Below are 11689 nucleotides of genomic sequence, written 5' to 3' on the forward strand. Positions count from 1 at the left end.
TTTAATTCGTAGGATTGGCATTCTTAAGAATTTTTCCATAGAATCCATTTGTACTACATTTTGAAGGAGAAAGGAAATGCATAGGATTTCTAGAGGATTTGAACCCTTAGGAATTTTTCCTGTAATGCTCGTTTGATTTGTAGGATTGGCATTCTTATGAATTTTTTCATAGGATCCATTTATACTACATTTTGGAGACAAACCTCCATCCACTCAAACCTCTTTATAGAATTCCTTTATTTTTTCTGCGCTATCAAACATTCTTTCAAATCTTGTAGGATACTATGGGACATGCCATCCTACTCCTGCATTTTTTCTATTCCTTCATTTTGACAATCCTGCGAATCAAAAGGCCCTAAGTGTAGCAGCCACTCCCTTTCTTTGCCTCTAGCAGATCATGTATATCCCGTCCAAAGAAATCGGTTTACAGGACATCGCAAAATAATTTTTCACGTTTTTACCGTATAATTTTTGTTTCGCTGGAACAGATCCCGTGTAAATCCATGCAAAATAAGACAGCACACCGTAATCATGAATATAAATTACAATTAGGTCCTCAAAACGCCAATGTCCAGCAACTCCTCTCAATCTTGGCTCTTACTGCACTATTATTTGCACCATCAGTGATATTTTCTGCTTCATTATTTACACTAATATTTTTTCCTTGGCAGCCGCAAATACGCGAGGTGGTTAGAGGAGGAAGATGAGCGGGAGGTTGAAGAAGACGATCTGGCTGTTGATTTTGCATCCGATGGTCCGCAATGGTCGACTGACCCAAAAGTAGTTTTAGTTTTCAGTCGATTGACTGTTAGCCACGCCCTTCCGAAAGAAAAAGTAGTACAGTACGTACTCTACTTTGGTACAATCCAGGTTGCCACGTGATGAACTCCCATGACATCTCTCAGCTCAGCGTCATCTAATTGTTCTGAAGAGCTGCAGCGAGCTGGGCGCCGAGCGCCACCAGCGTGATGGGCTTCTGTATCACGCCATTTATCCCCGAGCGCTGGCACACCTCGCGGACGCGGTCGTCGACGTCGCCGACCGCGAGAGCGGCGAGCACGAGCTGCCAGCCGCCGCTCCCCAGCTCGCCGATCCGGAGGGCCACCTCGAACACGTCCTCCATCGTCGCCGCCGTAGCGTGCTTGTCGAGGTCGAGGAGCACCAGCTGGAAACACGACCCGGCGCTCTCCAGCAGGCGCAGGCAATGGACTCCCGACGGCACCGGCATCACCTGGCACCCGAGCTTCTCGAGGAGCACCCCGGTCACCTGCCGGCTCGTGCCGTCGCTGTCCGCGAGCAGGACCCTCAGGCCGTCGAAGCGAGGGACCGGCACCGGCGGCGACGACGTCCTTCGGCGCGCGCCCGACTGCTGCAGCTGGAACTGGAGGACGACGGTGATGATGCTCCCTCCGTCCGATCCCGACGATCTCATGCTGCCGTTCATCATCTGAAGAAGAAGAAATTCAGCAGCAGCAGATCGAGTCATTCGCCCGGATCATCATCATACATTAACTGATATCTAGGAGTTTAATTTTCTTATTCATCATTTTTGCTGCACTTTTTACCTGCACGATCTTGTTGCACATGCCGAAGCTAAGCCCCCTGTCGGAGGCGGCCGATCGACGTGCAAACTTCGTTTGCATCCCAACCTGAAACTTGACGCGCATGCTGCAACCCGCAGATGGTCGCATCGGGATCCAGTCCCGGCTGTACCTCTCTTCCTCGCCCACATTGCAGCTCTCGACGGAGAACGTGATGCGGCCCGGCGCCGCGCCGTCGCAACGGCGACCTAGCAGGGTGGTCACCATGTGCAGCAGGAGATGGAACACCCTCGTCTCGTCGCCGACCACCCACTCGGACAGGGGCAGGGAGTTCTCCGAGTGGTACGAGAACTCAACGCCGCTGCAGCCGGACATGCACCGCGCGACGGCCATGGCCTCCCTGACCAGCGCGTGGAGCCCGAACGGCACGCGGCTCGTCGTCAGCGTCTCCGCGTCGGCGTCGTTCGCCAGCGCCAGCGAGAGCGCGCTTGTCCGGGCGATGGCGTCCACGACGAGCCTCTGTTCGGGGCTCATGCCGTCGGCGGCGGCGTGCTGCAGCATGGAGAGCAGCCCGATGACGGAGTGCATCTGCCGCTGCATGGCCCCGCACATGGCGCTCTGGACGGAGTGGATGCCCGTGGTCGCCGTCGCCGCTTCGTGCTTCGCATGCAGCAGGGCCCTGTGCTGATCCGCGAGCCTGTCCCGGATCGACTGCCACTCCTCGAGCACCGCCGCGTGAGAGAGCGCCACGGCGACCTGGTCCGCGACGACCTCCACGATCTCGAGGTCTTGGCTGCTCCATCGCCCCGTGTCGGGCAGAACCAGCACCAAGATGGCGTACGACCTCGCCTCCGGTGTCCTCGCTCCGTCGAAATTGGAGACCTTGAGCATGGGCATCCGTATGGCAGCCACGCCCCCCGGAGGCTGCAGGCCGCCACCGCTCGCCGCCGCAAGCGCCGATCCCGGCCGGAGCACCTTGGCGGCCACGCCGGACATCACGTCGACCACGTCAGGGTCGAGGGCGGGGATAGGGGCCCGCGAGCCCAGCATGACGGCGCCCTTGTCTCTGAGGCTCAGCTGATAGACCAGCTGGAGGACGTCGCCGGGCACGGGCACCCAGACGGCGCAGCTGTGGAGCGCGAGCGCGTCGGCGAGGTGCAGCATGGTGGTGTGGAGGACGGCGTGGTGGTCGTGCGGGGAGTCGCGGATGTGGCGGGAGAGCATGCGGACGACGCGGGAGGTGGCCTCGACGCGGCGGCGGATGAGGCCGACGTCGCGGTCGAGCTGGCGCGCCTTGGCGCGGAGCAGGGCCTCGCGGAGCTTGGCGCGGATGAGGCGCGGGATGAAGGTGAGGAGCGAGAGCGCGGTGGCCAGGGAGACGAGCGCGGCGAGGAGCTTGGCGGCGGTGGAGGCGAGGAGGAGGCCGGAGGAGTGCGGGTGGTGGTGGGTTAGGACGGCGAGCAGGTGGACGGCGCCGCCGAGCACGGCGAAGGCGGCGAGCTGGAGCAGCAGCCACTTGACGGGCGCGAGGTCGGCGCAGGAGGCGAAGTAGAGCAGCTCGAGCGGGATGGAGAGGTAGGAGGCCGCGATGAGGAAGTCGCTCACCTTCTGGCACTGCAGCATCGCGTCCACCGCGCCGTCGCACCCCTCGCCGCACCGCCGCATCTTCTGATAGTCCATCCGGTCCCGATCAGCGAATCAGCCGAACGCACGTGCGGTGCATGGGAAGAAAGATTTTGATTTCTCGAGGTCGATGGTGGCGTGCGGTGGAGCATGGGGGAGAAGAGAAAGGGGATTCCGGCACTCCGGCGTGGTGGTGGCGGTGCGGTGGGGTGGGGAGATGAGAGTGTCCATCGGTCCGTCGGAATGCGTGCATGCTGCGCTCGGCTTGACAAGTGTTGCCCCCGCGAGGGCTGCATGCTCCGCTCGGCTTGACAAGTGTAGCCAACGCTGACATGCACGGATGCACCGCTGTAACTGGAGTGTGCAGCCAAACCGCTCTGACTCTGAGCTGATACCCGGACATTTTTTTTCTGCAGAAGAGAGCATCCGGCTAGGCGGCTAGCTATCGAACAACAAACCAGTCCAGGTCCATCGCATCTCTCCCGCCAGGCCTATATTTCGCCCGCAGCAAGACCAGCTATCTCTCGCCTCTCTCTAGCGCGATGCTAGCGGACCGGTCCAATACTGTGTCTCCTTGAGCGGTTTTCAAAGGTTTCTATGGAACGGTTTCGATAAGTTTTGCAAGGTTTCATGTGGTTTTTGCTTTCTTTGTTTCTATATTTTTCATGGGTTCTCTTCAGGAATTTATTTATTTTCTAATCTCTTTTTAAAAAATTATCAAATACATGTTGATTTTTGAAGATGCTGAATATTTTTATGTTTTCGAAAGCAGAATAATTTCTTTTGATACCTGTTGAACAATTTCCAATACATGATGAAAATATTTTTATTACATATACGAATTTTTTATGCATTTTCAAATACACGTTGAACATTTTTTGAGTGGCACAATTTTCTTTTAAAACTACATCAGCATTCATTGCATCGTATAACTACTTTTTAAATATATGAGCATATTCATGAAACGCATTAACATTTTATTAATGTCATAAATATGTTTTTTGGGGATAGTACAAAACATTTTCTTATGTTACATGTACATTTTTTTATATGTATAGACATTTTTTTAAATGTGAAGAACATACTTTGTGCCCGTGATTTTTTCAATGGTACAAAAAATTTACAAAATTATGTGAACATTTTTTACATAGTTATAATTTTTTAAATGTTAATAAGTTTTTTTCGAAAAAAATTGAAGATTTTAAATGACACGATTTTTTAAGGACATCAACATTTTTAAAAGTTGTGCAAACATTATTTTTACATTGCATGAACATTTTTTTTAATGTATGATGAATGCTTTTAAAAATTGAGTACATTACTTTCTAAATATATTCATTTAGAATATTTCGTGAAATAAACAAAACAAAAAAAGAGAAAAGAAAAGAAAATCAACGAATGAACCATGGGTCGACATACTAGAGCCTACCCAGAGGCGAGTGCACACTCTATCTCGCAGCAGGCGAGATATACCGCTGCCCCATCTCTCCATCTAATTCATTCCAGGTTTTCCGGACTATATGATAGGCCTTCTCTTGCGACTATCCTGTGGGCCAACGACCCACGATTGAGACTTGTGTGTGCTGTAGTATTTTTGGATTGTTTTAGAGCAAAGGCTTATTCTCCATTTTATAAATAGTCAGAAATACTAAAATCAGCTATACAACAACATCCAACAAGGAGAATAAGAAATACAAAGGTTCGGAAAAGGGTCACACCGAACCAACAGTAAAATGATAAATACCTAGGAACAAGATGAGAGCAAGTCCAAGAATGATGACCGACACATGTCTCTTGGTTAATGTAAGTGCATCTCGTGGCCCCTTGTATTTTTGGATGATTAATAACAAAACAGTTAAGGAACTAACGTGTTTATGAGTCACACATGTGAAAGTGCATCATGATTTGGTTTAACCAGTGGGTTATGGCCACTACAAATGTTGAGATGACATTGAAGAATTTCGGTTGCTTTATGAGGAACCGAACTTTGAAGAGTTGTAATTCTTCATTAGTTTCTTTTATTCTTTTTGCGAGTATGACATAATATACTCATGAGGGGTCAAAATGAAGCAATGCAGAAAGTTTTCGTGTGTGATCAATCGAACCTATCTACATTTGTGAGTAAAGTCTTGGAAATATCCTTTCAGGCAAGATTACCAGCTCTTGTGATGAAAGTGATTCTTCAAAATACTCGAGCTAGAAGTCTTCAATGAGGATTTAGGAAGATGTCGCTGTGGTTGTCCAAGGTTATGAGGAATACGATGAATTTGAGAGTTCAAATTTCTGATTGTTATGACAGCTAGCTATAGCACGTTGTTGGTTGTGTCCCATCCAACGATCATATCACCACCCAGTTGTGGGCCACGACTATAAAATAGGCCCCTACCCCTATATAATGGTGGCTGCTTGATACGTCTCCAACGTATCTATAATTTTTTATTGTTCCATGCTATTATATTATCTGTTTTGTATATTTTATATGCATTAATGTGCTATTTTATATTATTTTTGGGACTAACCTATTAACCTAGATCCCAGTGCCAATTTATGTTTTTCCTTGTTTTTAAGTTTTACAGAAAAGGGATACCAAACGAAGTCCAAACGAGCTGAAACTTTATGATGGTTTTTATGGACCAGAAGAAGCCTACGGAGCATCGAAGTAGGGCCAGAGGAGTCCTGAGGCAACCACAAGGGTGGAGGGCACGCACCCTGCCTTGTGGGTCCCTCGGGAACCCCCTGGCGTGAGACCGACGCCAAAAATTCCTATAAATCACGAAACCCCCAGAAAGAAACCTAGATCGGGAGTTCCGCCACCGCAAGCCTCTATAGCCACGAAAAAACCAATCGGGATCCCGTTTCGGCACCTTGCCGGAGGGGGAAACCATCACCGGTGGCCATATTCATCATCCCGACGGTCTCCATGATGAGGAGGGTGTAGTTCACCCTCGGGCCCGAGGGTATGTACCAGTAGCTATGTGTTTGATCTCTCTCTCTCTCTCTCTCTCTCTCGTGTTCTTAATTTGGCCTGATTTTGATGTACCATGAGCTTTGTTACCATAGTTGAATCATATGGTGTTTCTCCCCATCTACCTTCTTGTGATGAATTGAGTTTTACCTTTGAGGGTTCACTATTATCGGATTGAATACTATTATGGATTTGAGAACACTTGATGTATGTCTTGCGTGGGATACCAGTGGTGATAAACGGGTGTTCTATTGATTCACTTGATGTATGTTTTGGCACTCAACTCGCGGATTCCCGAGGGGACATTGGGGTAATCTATGCATAGGGGTTGATGCACATTTTCGTCCTTATTTCTCTGGTAGGAATCTTGAGGCACTCTTTGAGATTCTTTGTGTTGGATTGAAAATTATAAATATGATGTTGTTTGATGCATATCGTATAATTGCCTCACGGATACTTGTGGTGACATTGGAGTATCTAGGTGACATCAGGGTTGATTGATGTGTGTCATATGGTGTTATTTTACTATGAACTCTAGAACTGTTTGTGACACTTATAGGAATAACTCAATAGATTGATCGGGAAAGAATAACTTTGAGGTGGTTTCGTACCCTACAAGCAATCTCATCTTATGTTCTCCACGATAGGAACTTTGGAGTGGCTTTTGTCGCACATTCAGGGATTGTCATATGATTTAATTATGTTATCATTGTTGAGAGAACTTGCACTAGTGAACATATGAACCCTAGGCCTTGTTTTCAAGCATTGCAATACCATTTTCGCTCACTTTTACTACTTGCTACCTTGTTGTTTTTATATTTTCAAATTACAAAAACTTATATCTACCGTCCATATTACACTTGTATCACCATCTCTTCGCCGAACTAGTGTACCTATACAATTTACCATTGTATTGGGTGTTGCTACCTCTTGAGCATGCGTTGGTTTTCCCTTGAAGAGGAAAGGGTGATGCAGCAAAGTAGCGTAACAATTTCCCTCAGTTTTTGAGAACCAAGGTATCAATCCAGTAGGAGACTACACGCAAATCGCTTAGTACCTGCACAAACAAATAAGAACCTTGCAACCAACGCGATAAAGGGGTTGTCAATCCCTTCACGGCCACTTGCAAAAGTGAGATCTGATAAAGATAATAAGATAAATATTTTTGGTATTTTTGTGGTAAATATTGGAAAATAAAGATTACAAAATAAACAGTAAACTATAATTGTAGATTGGAAACTTATATGATGTAAAGTAGACCCGGAGGCCATAAGTTTCACTAGTGGCTTCCCTCAAGATAGCATATATTACGGTGGGTGAACAAATTACTGCCGAGCAATTGATAGAAAAGCACATAGTTATGATGATATCTAAGGCAATGATCATGAATATAGGCATCACGTCCGTGACAAGTAGACCGAAACGATTCTGCATCTACTACTATTACTCCACACATCGATCGCTATCCAGCATGCATCTAAAGTATTAAGTTCATAAGAACGGAGTAACGCATTAGACAAGATGACATGAGTTAGAGGGATAAACTCAAGCAATATGATATAAACCCCATCTTTTTATCCTCGATGGCTGCTACCTCTTGAGCACTGCGTTGGTTTTCCCTTGAAGAGGAAAGGGTGATGCAGCAGAGCAGCGTAAGTATTTCCCTCAATTTTTGAGAACCAAGGTACCAATCCAGTAGGAGGCCACGCACGAGTCCCTCGCACCTACACAAACAAATAAACTCCTCGCAACCAACGCGATAAAGGGGTTGTCAATCCCTTAACGGTCACCTACGAGAGTGAGATCTGATAGATATGATAAGATAATATTTTTGGTATTTTTATGATAAAGATGCAAGTAAAATAAATGGCAAAGGAAATAACTAAGTATTGGAAGATTAATATGATGGAGAATAGACCCAGGGGCCATAGGTTTCACTAGAGGCTTCTCTCGAGAGCATAAGTATTACGGTGGGTGAACAAATTACTGTTGAGCAATTGACAGAATTGAGCATAGTTATGAGAATATCTAGGTATGATCATGTATATAGGCATCACGTCCGAGACAAGTAGACCGACTCCTGCCTGCATCTACTACTATTACTCCACACATCGACCGCTATCCAACATGCATCTAGAGTATTAAGTTCAAGAGAACAGAGTAACGCTTTAAGCGAGATGACATGATGTAGAGGGATAAACTCATGCGATATGATATAAATCTCATCTTGTTATCCTCGATGACAACAATACAATATGTGCCTTGCTGCCCCTACTGTCACTTGGAAAGGACACCGCAAGATTGAACCCAAAGCTAAGCACTTCTCCCATTGCAAGAAAGATCAATCTAGTAGGCCAAACCAAACTGATAATTCGAAGAGACTTGCAAAGATAACCAATCATACATAAAAGAATTCAGAGAAGATTCAAATATTGTTCATAGATAAACTTGATCATAAACCCACAATTCATCGGTCTCCACAAACACACCGCAAAAGAAGATTACATCAAATAGATCTTCACAAGAGAGGGGGAGAACTTTGTATTGAGATCCAAAGAGAGAGAAGAAGCCATCTAGCTAATAACTATGGACCCGTAGGTCTGAAGTAAACTACTGACACTTCATCGGAGAGGCTATGGTGTTGATGTAGAAGCCCTCCGTGATCGATACCCCCTCCGGCGGAGCTCCAGAAAAGGCCCCAAGATGGGATCTCGTGGATACAGAAAGTTACAGCGGTGTAATTAGGGTTTTGGCTCAGTATCTGGTAGTTTGGGGGTACGTAGGTATATATTGGAGGAAGGAGTACGTCGGTGGAGCAACTTCGGCCCCACGAGGGTGGAGGGTGCGCCTGGGAGGGGGGGTAGGCGCGCCCCCCATACCTCGTGCCTTCCTGGTTGATTGCTTGACGTAGGGTCCAAGTCCTCTAGATCATGTTCGTTCCAAAAATCACGTTCCCGAAGGTTTCATTCCGTTTGGACTCCGTTTGATATTCTTTTTCTGTGAAACCCTAAAATGGGCAAAAAACAGCAATTCAGGGCTGGGCCTCCGGTTAATAGTCTAGTCCCAAAAATAATATAAAAGTGTATAATAAAGCCCAATAATGTCCAAAACAGGATATAATATAGCATGGAACAATAAAAAAATATAGATACGTTGAAGACGTATCAAGCATCCCCAAGCTTAATTCCTGCTCGCCCTCGAGTAGGTAAATGATAAAAACAGAATTTTTGATGTGGAATGCTACTTGGCATAATTTCAATGTAATTCTCTTAATTGTGGTATGAATATTCAGATCCGAAAGATTCAAGACAAAACTTCAATATTGACATAGAAATAATAATACTTTGAGCATACTAACTAAACAATTATGTTTCTTCAAAATAACATGACCAAAGGAAGTTATCCCTACAAAATCATATAGTCTGGCTATGCTCCATCTTCACCACATAAAGTATTCAAATCATGCACAACCCCGATGACAAGCCAAGCAATTGTTTCATACTTTTGGTGTTCTCAAACTTTTTCAATCTTCACGCAATACATGAGCGTGAGCCATGGACATAGCACTATAGGTGGAATAGAATGGTGGTTGTGGAGAAGACAAAAAGGGAGAAGATAGTCTCACATCAATTAGGCGTATCAACGGGCTATGGAGATGCCCATCAATAGATATCAATGTGATTGAGTAGGGATTGCCATGCAACGGATGCACTAGAGCTATAAATGTATGAAAGCTCAACAAAAGAAACTAAGTGGGTGTGCATCCAACTTGCTTGCTCACGAAGACCTAGGGCATTTGAGGAAGCCCATCGTTGGAATATACAAGCCAAGTTCTATAATGAAAAATTCCCACTAGTATATGAAAGTGATAGCATAGGAGACTCTCTATCATGAAGATCATGGTGCTACTTTGAAGCACAAGTGTGGAAAAAAAGATAGTAGTATTTGTTGGAAATATGCCCTAGAGGCAATAATAAAATGGTTATTATTATATTTCTTTGTTCATGATAATTGTCTATTATTCATGCTATAATTGTGTTATCCGGAAATCGTAATACATGTGTGAATACATAGACCACAACACGTCCCTAGTGAGCCTCTAGTTGACTAGCTCGTTGATCAAAAGATAGTCATGGTTTCCTGACTATGGACATTGGATGTCATTGATAACGGGATCACATCATTAGGAGAATGATGTGATGGACAAGACCCAATCCTAAGCATAGCTCAAAGATCGTGTAGTTCGTTTGCTGTAGGTTTTCCGAATGTCAAGTATCATTTCCTTAGACCATGAGATTGTGCAACTCCCGGATACCATAGGAGTGCCTTGGGTGTGCTAAACGTCACAACGTAACTGTGTGACTATAAAGGTACATTACAGGTATCTCCGAAAGTGTCTGTTGGGTTGACACGAATCGAGACTGGGATTTGTCACTCCGTATGACGGAGATGTATCTCTGGGCCCACTCGGTAATGCATCATCATAATGAGCTCAATGTGACCAAGTGGTTGATCACGGGATCATGCATTATGGTATGAGTAAAGTGACTTGCCGGTAACGAGATTGAGCGAGGTATTGGGATACCGACGATCGAGTCTCGGGCAAGTAACGTACCGATTGACAAAGGGAATTGTATACGGATTGATTGAATCCTCGACATCGTGGTTCATCCGATGAGATCATCGTGGACCATGTGGGAGCCAACATGGGTATCTAGATCCCGCTATTGGTTATTGACCGGAGAGGCGTCTCGGTCATGTCTCCATGTCTCCCGAACCCATAGGGTCTACACACTTAAGGTTCGGTGACGCTAGGGTTGTAGAGATATTAGTATGTGGTAACCCAAAAGTTGTTCGGAGTCCCAGATGAGATCCCGAACGTCACGAGGAGTTCCGGAATGGTCCGGAGGTAAAGATTTATATATAGGAAGTCCAGTTTCGGCCATCGGGAAGGTTTCGGGGGTCATCGGTATTGCACCGGGACCACCGGAAGGGTCCCGGGGGTCCACCGGGTGGGGCCACCTATCCCGGAGGGCCCCATGGGCTGAGTTGGGAGGGGAACCAGCCCCTAGTGGGCTGGTGCGCCCCCCCTTGGGCCTCCCCTGCGCCTAGGGTTGGGAAACCCTAGGGGTGGGGCGCCCCCCACTTGGCTTGGGGGGAAGCCATCCCTTGGCCGCCGCCCCCTTGGCATCTCCTAGGGCCGGCGCCCCCCAAGGCCCCTGTATAAAGAGGGGGAAGGGAGGGCAGCCGCACCCTTGCTCTTGGCGCCTCCCTCTCCCTCCGTTACACCTCTCCTCCCCGCTTGCGCTTGGCGAAGCCCTACCCGGATCCTGCTGCATCCACCACCACGCCGTCGTGCTGCTGGATCTTCATCAACCTCTCCTTCCCCCTTGCTGGATCAAGAAGGAGGATACGTCTCCCAAACGTATGTGTGTTGAACGCGGAGGTGCTGTCCGTTCGGCACTTGGTCATCAGTGATTTGGATCACGTCGAGTACGACTCCATCAACCCCGTTCTCTTGAACGCTTCCGCACGCGATCTACAAGGGTATGTAGATGCA

At 47.1% G+C, this 11689-nt stretch overlaps 1 protein-coding gene across 1 annotated transcript; it reads right to left on the reverse strand.

Moving 5' to 3' along the window:
- Positions 1 to 715: 715 nt before the first annotated feature.
- Positions 716 to 3424, reverse strand: LOC125512467 (ethylene receptor 4-like). The gene is made up of 2 exons (XM_048677561.2): positions 1566 to 3424; positions 716 to 1447 (listed from the first exon to the last, which is right to left on the reverse strand). Exons 1-2 carry the CDS (start codon positions 3219 to 3221, stop codon positions 917 to 919), a joined length of 2187 nt encoding a protein of 728 aa, XP_048533518.1. The 5' UTR covers positions 3222 to 3424; the 3' UTR covers positions 716 to 916.
- Between the last annotated feature and the right edge of the window lie 8265 nt (positions 3425 to 11689).

Source organism: Triticum urartu, chromosome 6A, assembly GCF_056163025.1.
Source record: "Triticum urartu cultivar PI428250 chromosome 6A, HENAU_Tu73, whole genome shotgun sequence".
NCBI lineage: Eukaryota > Viridiplantae > Streptophyta > Magnoliopsida > Poales > Poaceae > Triticum > Triticum urartu.

Excerpts from the sequence above, each read along its gene's own strand:
- LOC125512467 (XM_048677561.2), bottom strand. The coding sequence starts at position 3,221 with ATGGACTATCAGAAGATGCGGCGGTGCGGCGAGGGGTGCGACGGCGCG. Across the intron at positions 1,448-1,565 it reads TGTGCAACAAGATCGTGCAG|ATGATGAACGGCAGCATGAG; the intron begins GTAAAAAGTGCA and ends CTTCTTCTTCAG.